The sequence below is a fragment of the Cynocephalus volans genome, chromosome 4 (genome assembly GCF_027409185.1).
Source record: "Cynocephalus volans isolate mCynVol1 chromosome 4, mCynVol1.pri, whole genome shotgun sequence".
In the NCBI taxonomy this organism is placed as follows: Eukaryota; Metazoa; Chordata; class Mammalia; order Dermoptera; family Cynocephalidae; genus Cynocephalus; species Cynocephalus volans.
This window is the reverse complement of record NC_084463.1, coordinates 109005597-109024233: the sequence shown is the minus strand read 5'-3', so window position 1 is coordinate 109024233 and position 18637 is coordinate 109005597. Positions and strand designations below refer to the sequence as shown.

Genomic DNA, 18637 nt, shown 5'->3' with positions numbered 1-18637 from the left:
TGTGGAAACAGTATTGTTTAGTTGTACACCTGCTTTCCTTCTGGGAGCCTGAGATTTTAGTAGGTGCTAGGTAGAGGCTGCCTATGTGACCAGCTCCCCCCAAAAACCCTAGGTGCTGAGTCTCTAATGAGCTTCTATGCCTGGCAGCATTTTACATGTGTTGTCACAACTCGTTGCTGGGGGAATTAAGCGCATCCTGAGTGACTCCACTGTGAGAGGACACTTGGAAGCTTGTGGCTGGGTGGTCCCCTGGACTTTGCCCTAAGCACATTCTCGTCTCACTGTTTGTGCTTTGCATCCTTTGACTGTAATAAATCATAGCCCTGAGTACAACTGTATATTGAGTCCTGTGAGTCCTTCCAGTGAATCATCAAACCTTGGAGACCTGCCAAACACAGTTGAATAACTGCTACAAAAGCTGACTACTATAGGTACAAATAACTAATCATGCTAACGTGAGCCTTGATCTGTTGTTATTTGTTTGGAGTGCCAGTCGTTGGTTTGGATTCATTGGGGGGTCTCATAATCAACAAGGCTTTTGTTCTAAAGGGACCTTTTATCCCTACTTCTGCTTCCACACAAGAGCTTCTTGTATAAGGCTTAAGTTTCACCACAGGCTTAGCCAGACTCCCATAGTTGAAGGGATACATTAGTGAATCATTTACATTATTTCCCTACCCTTCCAAGCCTGGCCTTTGTTCTGCTCCTCTTAGGACCTGTAGCTGTTTGGCTCTGCTGTGCATATACTTTCTCTATGGAGAACCACCCCACTGGGTTGGGTTATAACAAATATTGCTTCAACTCAAATGTGTTAATTTGGGTCCATTCATCTCTGACCCTGCCTTTATGCTATAATTGTTACACATATTACATCTACATAATTATAAACCCCGCAAAACAAAGTTATAATTTTTGCTTTAAACTTTCGTGTTATTTTCAAGAAATTAAGAGGGAAAATTGTCTCTTATGTTTTTCCAGATATTTACCATTTCTGATGTTTTTCTTTCCTTCCTAGAAATTGAAGTTTCCATCTGGTATCGTTCCCCTTTAGCCTGACGAGCTTCCTTTGCATTTCTTGTACTGCACGTCTGCTGGTGATGGATTCTCAGTTTTCTTTGATCTGAAAATGTCTTTATTTTGCCTTAAGTTTTGAAAGGTATCTTCTCTGTGGAATTCTGGTCTGACAGGATTTGTTGGTCCACACTTAAAGGTATTCCACTGTCTTCCACTTTTCCTGATGAGGAGTCAGTGGTTATTTGAAATGTTCTTTCCTTATATATATTGTGTCTCTTTTCTCTGGTGCTTTCAAGATTTTCTCATTATCATTGGTTTTCAGCAGTTTGACAGTGATATTGCTAAACATTTTCTCCTTCACGTTTACCCTGCTTGGGGTTTGCTGAGCTTCATGAATCTGTGAATTTGTATCTTCAGTCACTCTTGGGAAATTTTGTCATTTTCTTTTTCTTATTTTTATCTGAGACTCCAATTACTCATATGTTAGACAGTTTGATATTGTTCTATATAGGTCACTGAGGCTCTGTTCATTTTTTCAATTTTTTTTCTATCTCTTCTTTACACTGGATACTTTCTATTGATCTTTCTTTAGGTTTACTGGCTCTTATTAATGACTTAAATTTATATGAAATGGTCAAATTCCTTAAAAAAAATACCAGAACAGATAAACAAAAATAGAATATCTGAATGGTTTTATATTTATTTAAAAAATCAAATCTGTAATTAAGAACATTCCTATAAATAAAGCTTTGTTCCCATACGATTTTACTGGTTAATTCTTTTAAATATTTAAAGAAGAAATAAGAGAAAACATACACAGACTCTTGAGAATATTTCCCAACTCCCAATTTATAAGGCAAGCATAATGTTAATACCAAGATATGACAAAGATATTACAAGAAGAGAAAATTATTGGTATCTCTTATAAATATAGACACAAAAATCCCAAACTTTATATTAGCAAACTGAATCCAGATATATATAAAAAGGTTAATGCATCAAGTGTGCAGTATATTACATGAATACAGGTTTGGATTAACATCCAAAAATCAACCAATGTAATTCACTATATTAAGAGTAGAGGAGAAAAGCCATATAATTACCTCAATAATTTTGAAAAAAATATTTTATAAAATTCAACAGTCAAACATGAGAAAACCTTGGACAAGGGGCATAAAGAATAATTATGATTTGTAACAATATATATGCTAGTAATATTGATTTAATCAACATATCTCAATGTTGAACCCCAAAAATATGTATAATCAATTTTGATTCAATAAATAAATTTTTTAAAAAAGAAAAGAAAACCCTCAGCAGACTAGGAAGAGAAGGGAACTTCTTTTACATAATAAGAGATTTTACAGAAACCCCTCACAAACCCAAAACAAAACTAGTATCATTCTTAACGGTGAAATATCAACTACTTTCCCACTAACAATAGTAGAAAGACAAGGATGTACTCTCTCATTGCTTCTCTTCAACATTGTACTAGAGATCCTAGCCAATGCAACAGGGCAAGTAAAAGAAATAAAACTATATAAATTGGAAAGAAAGGATAAAACTTTTTATTTGCAGATGACAAAATTGTATACATAGAAAGTCCCAAGTAATCTACTAAAAGTGAATTAAGGAGCAAGCTCTGTATGCAAAAATCAATGCAAATGAACAATTGGAAAACAAAATTTTTAATTACCACTTATAGTATCACAAAACAGAGCACTTAGTGATAAATCTAACAAAATAGGTACAGAATATATATATCAAAATCCATGAAATATTGTTGAGCAAAATTGAAGAAGATTGAAATATAGGGAGAGATATACCATGGATTGGAATATTTGGTACTGTTAAGATGTCAATTCACCCCAAATTGATTGATAACTTTAAACCAATCTCAGTTGAAATCTAGAGCACTTGCATTTTTGGTAGGAACAGACAAAATGATTCTAAAATTTATTCGGAAATACATAAGACCTAGAACAGCTACATTAATGTGAAAAGAACAAAGGTAAAGATAAGGCCTTATATAGCTACAGTAATCTATACAATGTGGTACTGGTGTAAAGATAGACACATAGATCAATGGAACAAAATAGAGAGTCTAGAAATAGGCCCACACTTGTGTGGTTAGTTGATTTTTGATGGATATTTCAAAGTAATTCAATGGGGAAAGGATAGTGTTTTCAACAAATAGTGCCAGAACAATAGGATATCTATATGAGAAAAAAATGAGCTTTGATCCCCTACCTAAAAATATACACAAAAATTAGTTTGAGATAGTAGACCTAAATCTAAAAGCTAAACTATAACGCTCTTAGGAGAAAACAGAGACTATCTTCGATTCAGGGGGTGGTCAAAGATTTTTTAGAACACAGAAAGCACGTTTAAAAACTGATAAAATGGGCTTCATAAAAACTATACATTTGCTCATTAAAAGCATATGAAAAAAAGGAATAAGCTAGCCACAGATAGTAAGTAAATATTCACAATAAATATATCTGACAAAGGACTTGTCTCTAGAATATAGAGACAATTCCTACAAGGCAACCCAATTTTTAAAAGTCATACTTTCACAGACACTTCATATAATGTGTGGTAGTGAATAGCATATGAAAAGATCATTAGTTATCAGGAAAATGCAAATTAAGGCCACAATGAGCTATTACTACATACTTTCTAGAATGGCCAGAATTAAAGACTGGCAAGTCCAAATATTGGCAAGGATGTTGAACAGCTAGAATTTTCCCACATTGCTGGTAGGAATGCAAAATGGTACGGTCCTTTCAGAATACGTTTTGGCAGCTGGTTATAAAGTTGAGCATTCACTTACCATTTACCCAGCAATCTCAAATTCACAAAAATATTTTTAAGATATGTTTGTAGCAGCTTTATATATAAGCAGTCTAAAACTAGAAACAACCCAAATGTCCATTAACAGAAGAATGCATAAACAAATTGTGGTATATTCATATAATGGAATACTACTTGTCAAGAAAAAAGGAGTGAATTACTGATACATGGTTGAATCTTAGAAACTTTTGTTTCAGTAGTATGAGAATCTACAAATATGTCAATAAAAACTTCAATTAAAATGTTAAGTAAAAGAAGTTAGATTCACAAGAGTGCATATTGTGCTCTTTTTAAAAATTTATATGAAGCTTTAGAAAAGGCAAAAATAATTTATGTTGAAAAAAATCAGAACAGTTGTGGCCCCAGGATAGGATGGTTGATGAGGGTATGACATGAGAGAACTTTCTGGGGAATTGTTCTATTTCTTGATTGCAGTGTTAGTTATACAGTTCTGTTCATTTGTCAAAACTCATCAAACTGTACACTTGAGATTTGTTTATTCTACTATATATAGATTAGACCTTAGTTACAAGGAAAAGAAAGATATTTACATCTTTCTATACTTTGCAGGCTAGATTACATTTTTATTAACTCCATACAAGACCCAGATCTTTATGTGGGTAACCTTAAAAAAGAAGTCTGTGTATTCAGAAATTGATTTCTCCTCTTCCTCTTGCTTCTCTTTCCCTTCTTTCTTGCTTTTGAAAATCACAGGAATGTAAATGAAGGTGGGTGACCACTGTACTATAAGCAGAACTATAACAGAAAAATTATATCAGAATTTTGTCATTTGGACCTTATGCAGGCCTATAATTTGAATGTGTGACTCTAGAAATGGTTGCTATGGTGATAAACCATTTTACTTAAATAGCATGTATTTTAGTAAAAAGTCAGAGAAATGGTAACAGTTTCTAGTAATCATGCACTGGTATTAGCTTGCAGGGATATGCCGAGAGCTTACAGGTTTTGCATCCATTATCACTAGATAAGTTCATCAGGTTAAAGTTATGCCAATGAATAATGAAATATGTATATTTAGCCCAATTTTCTTGTTACATATCTCCTCTTGCACACATGGAGTCCCCTTTTCAAGATTAATAATATGAGCTGGAGAAATCAGGCTAAGGGTACTGAATGACAAAAAGGTGAAACTGGAGGGAGCCTTGTAAGGTCATCTTCCCCATCATTTGCCTCCAGCAGGACTGACTATATTCTTCACTTGCCCCAAATGGTAACAATTTGTCAAAGATGAAGAACAATAGACTTGCAACTTAAGGCAGCCCCTGGAGTAACCGTCTTGACTGACTGCAGCACCCAGAGATCCCATCTAGCTCCACAGTGCTGAAATCTTCTCCCTTCTTTATTTTATAGATTTTGATTATGTATCTCTTCTTCCTCTTTATCTTTTTAGACTGAAGAGCTCTCTTATAAAGAAACCTCCAGTCCTTAATCATATTAGTAGCCTGTCTGTAAACCTTCTGTGGTCCCTTTATATCTGTTCAAGCTGGTTGCAGTCTTTCAAGTATGAATTCATCACAATTTTATATAAGGATTGAAGAGGTTTTTTCTTTTATTTCTAAGAAGCTTTCTAATGACAGCCAGGTTTTCTTGACTACTGTGCAATGGTACATTAGACCAGTATCTTCAGAGAACAGTCTTTAGTGATTTTTAAAATTCTCTCTTGAATTGATAAAGGGATGGCCAACAGTATCGTAATGATCATTTAGAACCTTTCCCCTTAGAACTCAATATTGAAATTCTTCTGTCATCTTTCTCCCCATTTGTACAGTCTTATGGGAGCTCATCACCTTCTATTTGCCTTTCATGACCTGGAAGATCTATAGCCTTGGCAATTTCACTTTTCATTTCTCTGTTCTATTACTTACAAAACTGTAAAATTACATCAGTGACAGCATACATCCCTGAGGAATCCCACCAGCTATGAGAGAAGAAAAAGAGAAACCCAAAACTTAGATAATCTATAACCTAACAAAGAAATCCCTGAAAATTAAGATTTGTTCATATTCCTAGAAAAAGCCTGGAAGCTGGAATTTGCCTTGGCCATTTATGTTCCTAGGAGATGAGAGGCTTGGCTCTTTGTGAAGAAAACTACAGCTCTGCCTGAGGGGCATGCTTGTAGCCATTCTGCATCCATGTTCTGTGTATTAGTCCATTTTGTGTTGCTCTAACAGAATACCTGAAATTGGGTAATTTATAAAGAAAAATGACATTTATTTGGCTTATGATTCTGGGACAGCTGCATCTGGTGTGGACCTCGGGCTGCTTCTACTCATGGTGGAAAAAGACAGCCAGCAGTGGGTACAAGCAGATCACAAGGTGAGAGGAAGTGAGAGAGAGAGAGCAAAGAGGAGGTGCCAGGGTCTTTTAAATAACCAGCTCTCGTGGGAACTAATAGAGTGAGATCTCACTTAGGCACCCCTGCCCCCCAACTCCCGGGAGCGTGTTAATCCATTTATGAGGGATCCCCGCCCCCCATGACTCAAACAGCTCCCAGCACTACCACACTGGGGATCAGATTTCCACCATGAATTTTGGCAGGGACAGCACATCCAAACTCTATCATTCTGTTAGCTTCAGAGAATAGTTTCAACGAGGGATATTGGGGGGCGGGTCTCAGACTCTTTAGAAAAACTATTAGGATTCTGCTTCTAAACAATGGCATTCTAAACTTAATGCAACTGCAAATTAGCAAAGGGAAATGGTAAGGTACACACAGCACACAGTATTTTCCTAGGTAAACCCATATGTACAAAAGCTTCTAAACATTTGCAGTAAACATTTGCATAAAGATAAGTAGATTTGCATTAATGTTACCAGGGAATAAGTTTGAGGCTTATGTTGGAGCTCAATTAAAATATGTTTGACTATATTAGTTTTAACATGTATTAAGCACCAAATTGACAAAGAAATAAGAAAACAGTTATTCTTATTTGCTGCTGGTAAGAGTACTAGTTGGTACAATTGCAAAAGAAGACAGTAAGGTGATATCTCTCAGAATTATAAATCCATATACTTTTAGACTCAGGAATCTCACTTTTAAAATATGTATTCTGTAGATATACTTACACATGTACAAAATGATACAGGTACGAGACTATTCATAGTAACATTATTTGTACTAGTAAAAGATTGGAAAAAACCTGAATGTCCATTGTGGAGGGACTGGCTAAATAAATTGTAATACACCTAAGTAAGAGAACACTACATAGCCAGACAAAATGAGGATTCTTTTTGTGAATTGACATGGAATGATGTACAAGATAATTGTGAATTTAAAAAAAATCAAGGTGTAAAATAATGTTTACAGTGGGCTACTGTTTGTATTAAAAAAGAGGGGAGGAAGCGTGTCTATAGATAGATTAGATTGAACCATGAGAATTTACCATTATTAGACTATTTTGACCTGCAACTAATGGAAATGATAATGGAATGACAACCAATTCCATTTGGTTTCATGTAACATTTGCTTGAAGATGCAAAAAATCTCTCTGCAAGTGTACACTATAAATTGACAATATTGGTTGTCTTTGATGGGAGCAGATCTGAGTTATCCAAGGGACAATGATTTTGAACATTGTGAATATTAAATTATGAGGATGTACTACCTATTTAAAAAATAAATCACTAAAATTATAAATAAATAAATGTGGCTGAGGAACATCATTTTCTCATTTTGCTACAGACCGAAACAGAAATATCGTGTTTTTACACTGAAGCAACTAAACATTTTTGTTTAGTTTCCTTTTTCCTTCCACTTTGTCAGAAAATTCTGAGAATTATCTCAAGATATTGCATCCGAGAAGAAAATACCAGAGCCTGTAGAGTTTTTGGAAAAAAAAGGAAAAAAAATATACACCACTAATCCTGACCATGGATACCGTTTTGAGTATTTCTACCTGGTGCCTGCAACTTCCGAGTCTACTTTCATGACTCAAGTACATTAACAAATGGAATAGTGAAGGAGAATAGAAACATTAAGCCAGATATGAATATGAGCACATTAAAAAGAAAATGACTGAATCTCTGTCCCTATTTTATAGAATATTAGTTGTAGTGGACATGTTGGAAAACTTGTCCTCAGCTTCTTAGATAATAACTCAAAATCCTGTAGAAATGTCAGAAGAGAGAGAGTTACACTTAGATTCACCTTTTTAAAGGATTTGTATAAAAAGATAATTAAATTTTATGAATTGAAATTTCCAAGATAGGTTCCACGTGTTAGGGACTAGAACTGTACTAAATAAAGCAACTTTATTTAGTCCTCAGCCAGAGACTGGAATATCAGGGGTGCTGTATCCACACCCAGTTGCTGAACATAGGCATTTTCAATGAGAGAATACAACCTACAGTAATGAATGTTAAAGCATTTTAAATATTTTCTACTTCTGGAAAGAATACACAGAGAAGTAACCCAGAAATTTTCTTGGTGGTGGGGGGAACTAAAGAAACACGTTTTTACGTTTCAAAATTTATACAGATTAATTAATTTGTATTTATACATAAATTAATTTATACAAATTTATTTTTCAAGTTAAAAAATGATTAATCATTATATCCTCAAGAATTAGTACACGCTGTTATAAAGTCAGACGTGAGTGATGTTCTGAAGAAGCACACACTTAAGGGCTGTCTGCAATAAACAAACATCAGGTAGATAGACTCTTTCTTGAAATATAGGTACCAAAAAGTGTAAGTGACCTGAAGTTTTGCTGCAGCCCTGGGAAGTCAGTTATTCATTGGGTAAATATATGTTAAATACCTACTAATATATAAATATATTATGTGTAAATGTGATCATTGTATCACAAGAACCTGAATGATAAAAGAAACACCAGATTCATTTGTTACATGTTGGATTAGTCCATTTCTGTTGCTTTAACAGAATACCTGAAACTGGGTAATTTGTGAAGAAACAATGTTTACTGCTTACAGTTTCAGAGGCTGGGAAGTCCAAAGTCCAGGGAACACATCTGGTGAGGGCCTTGGTGGTGGTGGCTCTACAACGATGCAACGTATCACATGGGGAATATAGCATGAGCAGAGAGAGCTAAACTTCTCACTTGCTCTCCTAATAAAACCATCATAACCATGACCACCATTAAACCATCAATGGATTCATCCATTCACTAGGGCATGGTCCTCACAATCTAATCACCTCTTAAAGGACTGTCCTTTCAATACCATAATAGGATTTCCCACCCTCTTAACACTGTCACAGTGGGGATTAAAGTTCCAATCATGAGCTTTGGGGGGACAAATATATCCAAACTATATCACATGTAATCTTTAACATTCTTTGAAGATTGTTAACCTGATCATTAACCCAAGTGTACCCTTTAGTTAACCAGAGTACTAAACTTGTGAGCCCTTTCCCATATCATTCTGTGTAAATGATAGCTTGCTGTATCTATACCCCCATATCTTGGCCCTTGGCCTTGACCTTGTAGGTCTTCTGAGACATTCTCTGCTCTTTTAAAAACTCTGTACTCGGCTTCATTTGATTAAAAGTGATCACTTTAAAAATGGGCATAAGGTCAAAATGGACTCTGCTTCCCTCATGACAGCAGGATTCAAGACCATTTTCTCCTCCACTGTGGAGTCAGGTGACCTGAGAAAATACAATTGCCTATTAAAATTCCTTCCGCTTGTTTCGTGCTTTAAAGCTCATGCAGCACTTTCATGGTTACCTCCTCAGCTCATTCTCATAATAACCCCTTATAGTAAATGTGCAAATATTATTTTCCCCCATTTCACAATGAGAATCAAGACTCAAAGAGATCTACAGACCTGCCCAAGTAGTGTGACTGGGATTAGAAGCCAGTTCCTGGAATCAATGCAGAAGAATAGTGAGAATGTGAGAGTGGGCCATATACAGCAAATTTGTACCCAGGCTAGAAAGAGTAATCATGATGTGCTTGTCAGGGTATCCACACAAATATCAACGCCTGTCTAGAAATCTGTAAAGATGAAATGAGATGAGTACAGTTATGTCTAAGTGGACTTCCCTGTCCAAATGTTACCAAACGTTTACTTTCATTTTGCATGGGAGAGGTTTTGAAATTGAGCCGGTATAGTTTGCTGCACACCAAACACTAAATAATTCAATTTTCTTGAAGGTACTAAAGGAACTTACTTTGGCACTTAATAATAATTTACAATGTGACTAGTTTATATCCCATATGCTCCTAATTTCAATCCTGGACAACTTTGTAGTTCCTTGCTTCTTGGAATTGGTGTATATTGCTTTGTATCTGAAAATTAATCCAGGCCTTTTCTTTTATAGTCCACCGCTTATGAAGAGAAATTTCCTGCAACCAGTAAGAAGGCAAATGTGAACAACTTTGACGTGTGCTCTTCCAGTTCCATGTCTAGCAAGCTCCTTCCAGTTGAACTCAAGGGAGAAACAGAGAAAACCCCTATGACTCAAAGCCAAGGAATAGCAACCAAATGTACTGCTAAATCTACTGCCCTGCTTAAAACCCCCAGAAAACTCTAAGCTTCCCTCCAATGCTGAACAGTACAAAAACAAAGCTGCTCTTTCTAGTGCTAAAGTGAGGGTATATAAGGGGAAAAGGACAGTGCTGTGCCAAGCTTTTAGCCTTTTAGCTCCGCTGAGACCTGTCATGTGTCTGCACCAGTTTCGAACTGAAGCTAGTTATCTCCAAAGCAGCATAAACTGCACATGGTATTAAAAGACAGCCACCAATAGGCTTGACAGTGGGCTGCAGCTGAAGTCCACTTAAGATGTATGTGAGGGTTGTTTAGCAGGGAACATGCCCTCGATGGAAGCCTGTGGAATACTTGCTCAGTTTCACTTCAAATTCTTATATTTAGGCACAGTTATTTGTAGGGGAAAACAAAAGGCCAAATATGGTAATGGAGGTTCCAAATAATTATGTGCACTTTGCACTAAAGACTTTCTTAGAAAATTACCAATAAACTTGCCAAAGGCTTTACTGCAGAAGTGCTTCAGTCATTCACATGTGTTCTTGCTATTTTAGGTTGCTATAGATTGTTTAAGACAACTTAATTTAAGCATAGAAAAATAAGAGATTTTGTAACTGCTTGCTATTAATTTGCTGCTAAATTCCCAATGTATTGATTAAATCAATAAAAAACAGATGTTACCCATGCACATTAATTTTTATGTTAACAAGAGGTGAATTTAATAAGGTCCTTTAAGCCCTTATACAAATTATGAGTTTGGCCTGCTGCTGCAATGGTAGGCACACATTTTGGGAAAAGGTCATGAAGCTGAATTCAGGGGGAAATACATCATTACTCTTAGTATTATAAGTATCTCCTTTCCACCTGGGTAAATAATTTTGCCATTCAAAGTCAAACTGGGTAAATAAATGCTTCTCTTGGCTTCCCACACAAATTCTAAAGAAACATCTGCATTTTACCTTTATAAAGTAGTAACCTAGTTTCATTCCAAACCCCCATGGGATTGTCAGTTAGGCCTCCAAAATGTCCCCCACTTGGCCAACTGAGCATGTGCTGTATTGCATATAAATCCAGTCAGTGGCTTAAGGTAGTACATGTGCTTCTTGTGATTAACGTAGAAGACACCATTGTGGTTCTGAATGGGTCAGAGATAACACTGGCATGTGTTGCCCCTGGCTGAGTGGTTCTGCAAATATTTTCTTAGTACCTTCAATGTTCTTCCCTTGGGGAAAGCTGCTGGCCAAAGTGTATCTAGTAAAAATTGTCTGGATTTTATTTTTAAACTGGAGTTAACATAGGATCTTCAAGGTCTTCCTCCCTTCTTGATGATGATTTCAAGTCCTATCAGGAGCCCATAAACCATCTCTGAGCTTTAAGTGTTCTCTCAGGATTTAATGAGCCAGTTTTAGGGGAGTGTGTTCTGTTCACCTGGTGAGAATCCTGGCCTCAGTTGCTAAGTGGAGATTTCCCTTCACTAGTAGTGCTATCGGAGGCAGAGGTGAGAGCTGCAGTCCTGTCACCTCTGGCAAGAAAGAGCAGGGAGCTAGTGCCTGATGGAGGGCTGGTTGCTGTCTCACTGCAGAAAAGCCAACTAAGACAATGGCTTTGATTCTGCCCATTCCTTGGACCTGAAAATGGAATATTCCCTATATTCAAAAGGCTCTTACTTTCACGGTGATATCGTCTTTTGGTAGAGAATTCTGTTTTTAAATTGAGTACTATTCACATTTCTCTTGGCCCTAAATTAGTGGTTCTGTTAAGTAAGCTTGAGCAAAGGTCCAGAACCAACCACTAATTGAAAGGTGAAGTAATTTTATAACATTTTACTGGGTCTGCACCTTTTCCCACCCCAGACCAGGCAAGGCTGACCATCCTTCCTATCATAAGATGCATTCTGTTAGCTCTCCTTTATCTAAACCTTCATTTTATTTGTATAGAATCATTTTGATAGAATTTTAGCTCTTTCTAGAAAGAATTTCCATGTTATTTTTTATTTATTTGTATAGAACACACTTGGACCAGGCTATATCTGGGCTTTGTTTTCCAACTGATGTACCTGTTCAGTGTCTGGGGGGTATATAGCCTTGCTTTCTCCATTTGCTTTCACTGCTGTGAAAAAAAGTAGCTCTTCCATTTCAGACTGGCTTTCGATGATCAAGAAGCCAACTCCAAGACCTCAATAATAATCACTCTGACACCTCCTGTGCCCCATAGCATGGAGAGCTGGGCTTTGCTATGACCAGAGGGACATACTCTGTCTAGGAAAGCACAGAGCAGGTGTTATTTCCAAGGAATGCAAACACTGATCAACACTCCAACTTGAATAATATATAAGTTGAGGCAGGAGGAACATGATAAAAGAGATAAATGCAAGCTTGGAGCTGGGGACAAGTTCAGCTAAAGAGAACAGAAGATGATATCAGAGAAGGGCTTAAATCAGAGAAAAGAAAAAAATGGGTTGGAGGTTGGGGGAGCAAAATGAAAACAAAGTATAGTTAATAAAGAAAACTAGATGACAACATATGGTTCTGCCAGACCTGAAAGCAGGAGTCAGAGGAGGGAAGGACTGCTCAATAGAATGGTTTGTTTCTCCAGGCCACTCTGAGATAAAATGGGTCCCTTCTGTGGCCTGGACACAAACAAACCTGGATGAAGATGCAAGCTGAAGAAGCAAAGACCCAAGGAAACAGAAGCTGAGAGAGGCTGTGATTTTAAAAGTTAGCCACAGAATAGCCCTTATATTTTGAGTAGGGTTGTGCGATGTTGGGAAGGGGGGAAGAAAAACAAAACAAAACAAAACAAAACACATTTTGTGCTTATCACTGAAATGCTTTGTTTAAATAATTCTGTTTGGCTCCAAAATGTAAGTTCCAGGTTAGACAGATCAAAAGCAGCCAGTCTTGAAAATGAAGCTTTTTAAATTCCGGCCCTGCTGTTGGAATAGAGAATAAAGGCTTTGTTCAAACATGCATTCCCAGCAGTAAGCAGAGCTTTGAAATTGGCCAGGGAAGTTGTATCCTATAATGGCTGCACTTGGCTGGAGACCAGGAAGCTGTGGCCTCTGGGAAATGACCCTGGGCTGGATATTTTCCATCTGCCTCTTCACAACCACTCTGCCTGCTCTGTCTTCTCCACTCAGAGAGGCCAGTCTTTAGGGACTACATTAACAGGTCCCTTGGCCTCTGGATTGTTGGGATCTTGTCAATGGAGGCAATGATAGGAGATCAGAGGTGGGAGAGTGAGGTCCAGATGTTGATGCCCCTGCCTCCTGTGCTGGGCTACTGGGCATTCACTGCATCCACCTTCTATGGGCCACAGCTTTGTACAGCTAGGTTTTCTGTCCCTTTAGGCCAAGACCAAGGGCCATTGCCCTGAATGTCCATTCTGCATTGTTCTTGACCCAGGGCAGTTTTGTGTCTGGTTGCCAATATCCCACCAAGCCACAGTAAAGTGAAGAGCAAAAAACCTAACTGTGCTCTTCCTGAAAAAAAAAAAAACTGATGCAACTTGTTGCTTTGCCTCACATGGATTTGTCACCTCTCTTCCCCTCGGTGACAGAGCAGCAAAAAGGATTACTCAAAGCCCATCTCTTCTGAGCAGTGAGAGACCCCAAAGGGGTTAATTTCCCAGAACCCTCAAGAGAGAGGCATTCCTTCCTTTGGAAATTAACCACAAACTGGGATTCATGGCCTGCATTTATTCTCCAGACCAGGAAGTTACAGAAAAAGAACATAGGTGGGGTTATAGTTTAACAATAGAGGCTGGTAACATCAGTGAAACAAGCAAAGTGACATTCCATAATGCAATTTGCAAGAGGTTAAGTCGATCCACCAGCAAAAGCTTGATCTTAGCAAACACTGTTTCCCCCTACAGCAATTTCCCCAGTATCTTTACATATCAATCGAGTAACTTGTCTGTCCTTGAGCCAGCAACCTTGCTGTGTTACAATTCTACATCTTACAACAGAGACTTTAGCCTGGGGAAAGTTTCCTGTCTTTTGCAAGGTTAACATTTCTATATGTAATTTCAAAAGGTTAGGCTAAACCTGAAACTACAGGGAACTAGGACCTGTGAAATACATTTGCTTTATAGTATACTCCACAGCAACTGGCTGGTCCCTAGGGGTTAGGGGAGGGGAGATGTTCCTGGGGTTGGATCCTAGGCCAATCAAGATAAATCTAGCATTGCCCAACTGAATCTGAAGTCTGAAAGTGTCTAGGCACAGAGGTTTACATTTAGGTCTTAAATTCCAACCTTGGTTTTGGGAGCCTAAAGAAGGCAACACTTTAGTTGTAGAGACAAGAGGACTCACAGCTTGAGAAGGGAGCTGCCCCTCACTGTCTTCTGGCTGTGATGAAGGCCCAGGGCAGAGGCTTCCAGAGGAACCCGTGGTGTCTGGGAAGCACAGGCAACCCGAAGACAAGACTGCTTTCTGGGCTTTGTGTTTGCTTCATCTCTACAAGCAGTAAAATTGCTTTACAAAAGTATTTTAAAGTAAAATTTTCACTATTCAAACGTTTTACATAGTTCAGTTTTACTCTTCAGGATTCTGAGCTGGCTTAGAACTGATTTTGATTCTGTTCAGTACATTGTTATCACTTAATTCTCATTGGTGAGCCAATTTTCTCTGCCTTTGTTCTTCAAAGGAAGGCCATATTCAGTGGCTGTCTTGCATTTTTGTGACCACCTTCTTCCATCGCTAGCTAGTTTAACTCAACTCTGTTCTTATTATGTCCGTTCTCCATATTTCCCTAAATTATCTGGAGCAGCCCTCAGCAGGAATGATAGCAGTTCCCACCGCTGCCCCTCCAGGAAGGTTAGTAGGGCCATTGCAATGTCACCGCTGCAGTCTCAGAGACGTCCCCTTCCCTGTTGCCCAGTGCCATTCCAGACACCTTAGCTGGACCCTGGGAACACAGGGTGAAGACCTCCAAGGACCTCTTCCCCAAAACAGCACTGGTTCCTGGCTTGGCCTGGAGGGCTGGGCCACAGATACAGTGCGTCCCCCTCCCCCGGGACAGGCTTATGATGTCCCTCACTCAACTAGATTCTGCAGTATCTCATACCATACCCATGGTTTTTATACAGAGGTGTTACCTAAGTCTCCCTGCCCTTGGGGGACCAAAACAACAATCTTTGAATCTTTCTCTGCAGGCAAGATCTTAAAACCAAGCTGTTGTTTAGGAAAGACTTTCTTCATCAGCACAGAAAGTTTTCTCCATCCCCAGGAGCAGTTGAAAAGTCCTAGGAGTCAGCATTTCCAGTCTGACCAAGGAGCAAAGCAGGTGTAATGGAAGATGGAGAGCAACCAACCCCCTCTCCAGACCCTGAGGAAGAAACCCTTGCGTGGAGGTGGCAACCAATATTTCCTGGTCCAAGCATTGGTTTACATTGAGTTTCCCAGACATCAAAGTCCTCTTGTAAGATGCACTTTTAGCTATATTAGTGGAAGGGATCTCTGTCTTTTACCTGAAGCCCTTCTTCAGAGCCATGATGTCATAACAGCAACATTTACAGCACTTACCACGTGCCATACACCATTCTAAGCACTTACATGTTAATTCATATTAATACATAGTAATTCTTTTAATCCTTATGACAACCCATGAAGTTTGTACTATTATTATCTCTACCGAGAAGTAAATCAAGGCACAGAGAGATTAAGAAATGTGTCCAAGGTTACACAGCTAAAAATAGCAGAAGCAGGATGTGAACCCCGCCCCCAGGCTCAAGGGTATCATTCACACTGCATGCCTCTCCAGGTTCAGGCCTGAGACCACGATAAAGTTTGATCTTGGAGTTTCAAAAGGCCAATTGTCTCATGAACTCTGTCTCTCAGCAAGAGCCTAGAGTGGTAATTTTGGCAAGTTTAGGGCTTGACGTTTCAGGAGGAAGTGGGATTATTCTGCATGTTGACAAACTTGGGTAAACGTAAGATCCAATCACGCCATATCAAGGAAAGCTGCATTCTGAAGGACTTTGCATGATAAAAACAAATTCTCAGTACTTTAACTGGTCATTGTCTAGAGCAGTCTTTAGAAGCCTTTGAATGTATTTTTGACCAAAGAGAGAAAAGAGGCTCCATTGCTTCCTCAGGTATTCATGTAGACAGTCCCTTCCAAGTAGATGTGTTCTCATTTCCACTGCAGAGCACTTGGGGGTTAGGAATCACTATAACTGTTTTCTTTCCCCATATTTCATCATCAGGTGGCATGGGTAGCCATGCAGCTGAGAACATGGAGTTCAAAGGCAGCTGCTGGAGCAGTCTACACCTCCCTTTCTTGCATACCTCTAGCTCTTGCCATAACTTACTGCTTGAGAGGAACATTAGATGCAGTGATGTTTTCCCCCATCCTACTGACATCACCCTGGTTCAGGAAGCGCACACTGTTTCTGCAGGCTCAGGCCCATTCCATGGTGCAAGATGGGAGACTTCCGCTCTGGGATTTAGCCTGTAGCCAAGGACCACCTCCATGGGCTGCCCATCTCTCAGTCGGCTGCCTGCTCTTGGTCCCAGGAGAGGAGAGGCAGTTCTTACTCAGGGTCCTCATTGTTTTTTTTGGAACTTCGGAAGAAAAGGCTTCTAGTGGAAAAGCTCCCCAAGCCCATTCAAATGGCTAACTTTTTTTAAAACAGGTTTTCTTCCAGAAGTAGGTACCTGGTTGTAGCTTCACTCTCTAGCCCCGAGCAGTACAGAACTTAGTCAGGAGACCTTAGTCCTTCAGCCAGTTAAGTTTCATATCAACTTTATGCTCACTGGTTCTTTAGGCCAGTTCTTGACCCTGAGACTTTGTTGTCTACCCCACCCCATGTTAAATCTTGGCAGGAATATCTTTCCTATGGTACATTCTGATTGCCTGGAGGGGAACAACAGTCTGGCCATTCCCAAAATCTTCTTCCACCAAGGTAACCAGCATCAGACCCTGTGGCACCAGAATGAAGGATTTGTGCAAAGTTGTACAAATCGTGTTCACCAAGAAGAACTGGATTGAGGGACTCAGTCATTATTCACTCAAGCAATAGTTATTGACCATCTACCATGTGCCAGGCACTGTGATAGGCACTGGACATAAAATGATGTGAAAGACAGTCAAGATCATTGCCTTTTTAAGGGGATTGTAGTCTTCTTGGAGGCGTGGGTATAAAGATGATGGCCATCTTTACAAATATGTAAAATAATTATATATTATGATTAGAGCGAGGAAGGAAATTTATAGAGTGATGTGATAGAGAATAAGAGGGTAGGAACCCTCTTGAAGAGCTTTTCTGAGGAAACTTGGAGGCTAAAGAGAAGCCAACCATGGGAAGAGCCAGAGGAAGAATGTTTAAGGCAGGGGGAGCCGGGAAAGAGCTTGGTAAATATATTAGTCCATTTCTGTTGCTTATAACCAAATACATGGAACTAAGTAATTTATAAGAAAATGAAATTTATCACATACAGTTTCAGAGGCTGGGAAGTCCAAAGTCCAGGAATCACATCTGGTGAGGGTCTTCTTTGGTGGTGGCTTTATAGCAATGCAGGGGTCTCACATGGCAGAAAACGGCAGAGCAGAGAGAGAGCTCCTTATGTACTCTCCTTTTTAAAGCCCTCAGAACCACACCCCCTGACCACCATTATTAATCTATTCACTATGGCATGGTCCTATAATCCAATCACCTCTTCAAGGCCCCACCTTTCAGTCATGTTAATAGGATTTCCCATCCTCAACAGGTACAGTGGGTATTTGAACTTCCATGAGGTTGGAAGGCATCCAGTCTACAGCAGTGAATTGCAGGACTGGGTCCAAAATCCAGGTTGATGGGGGAAAGGGAGAAGCAGGGGCCAGGCCCTGTGGGACCTTGGGGCCCACGAGAAGAAACCCATTTATTCTAGGTGCCCCAGGATGCCATGGACAGGTTTTCAGCTGGGGAATGATATCTGATTATATGTTTAAAGGGTCACTCTGTCTTTTGTGTAAAGAATGACTCAAAACGGAGTAAAAGGGGAAGCAGGAAGGTTGGTTAGAGGATGTTAAATAAGGTGGTGGCAGAGAAGATGGAGAGAGATGGGTCAATATGAAATATGTTTCAGAGTTAGCATTGCTAGGATCCAGTTAGCTGTGAAGGGTGAAGAAAAGTGGGGGAAGGGCCAAGAATAACTTTTGGCTTCAGTAACTAGAGTGACGGTGGCTTCACTTGCTGGGGGAGACCAAGCTGGGGCTTGGCAGTGGAATGAGTTCTGTCTGATCGTATTAAGTTTGAGATGCCTATCATACCTCACAGTGGAGATGGTTACCGTACATGGACTTAAAGCTGGAGTGGA

At 39.0% G+C, this 18637-nt stretch overlaps 1 protein-coding gene across 3 annotated transcripts in view; it reads left to right on the top strand.

Moving 5' to 3' along the window:
* The window catches only part of STK33 (serine/threonine kinase 33), an 87548-nt gene extending 76547 nt beyond the window's left edge, over positions 1-11001 (top strand). For all 3 annotated transcript variants that reach the window (XM_063094049.1, XM_063094050.1, XM_063094048.1), the window contains one exon: positions 10172-11001. In XM_063094049.1, coding sequence (XP_062950119.1) covers positions 10172-10384 — 213 coding nt within the window. In that variant the 3' untranslated portion in view covers positions 10385-11001. The remainder of the gene's footprint in view (positions 1-10171) is intronic.
* The last annotated feature ends 7636 nt before the right edge of the window (positions 11002-18637 follow it).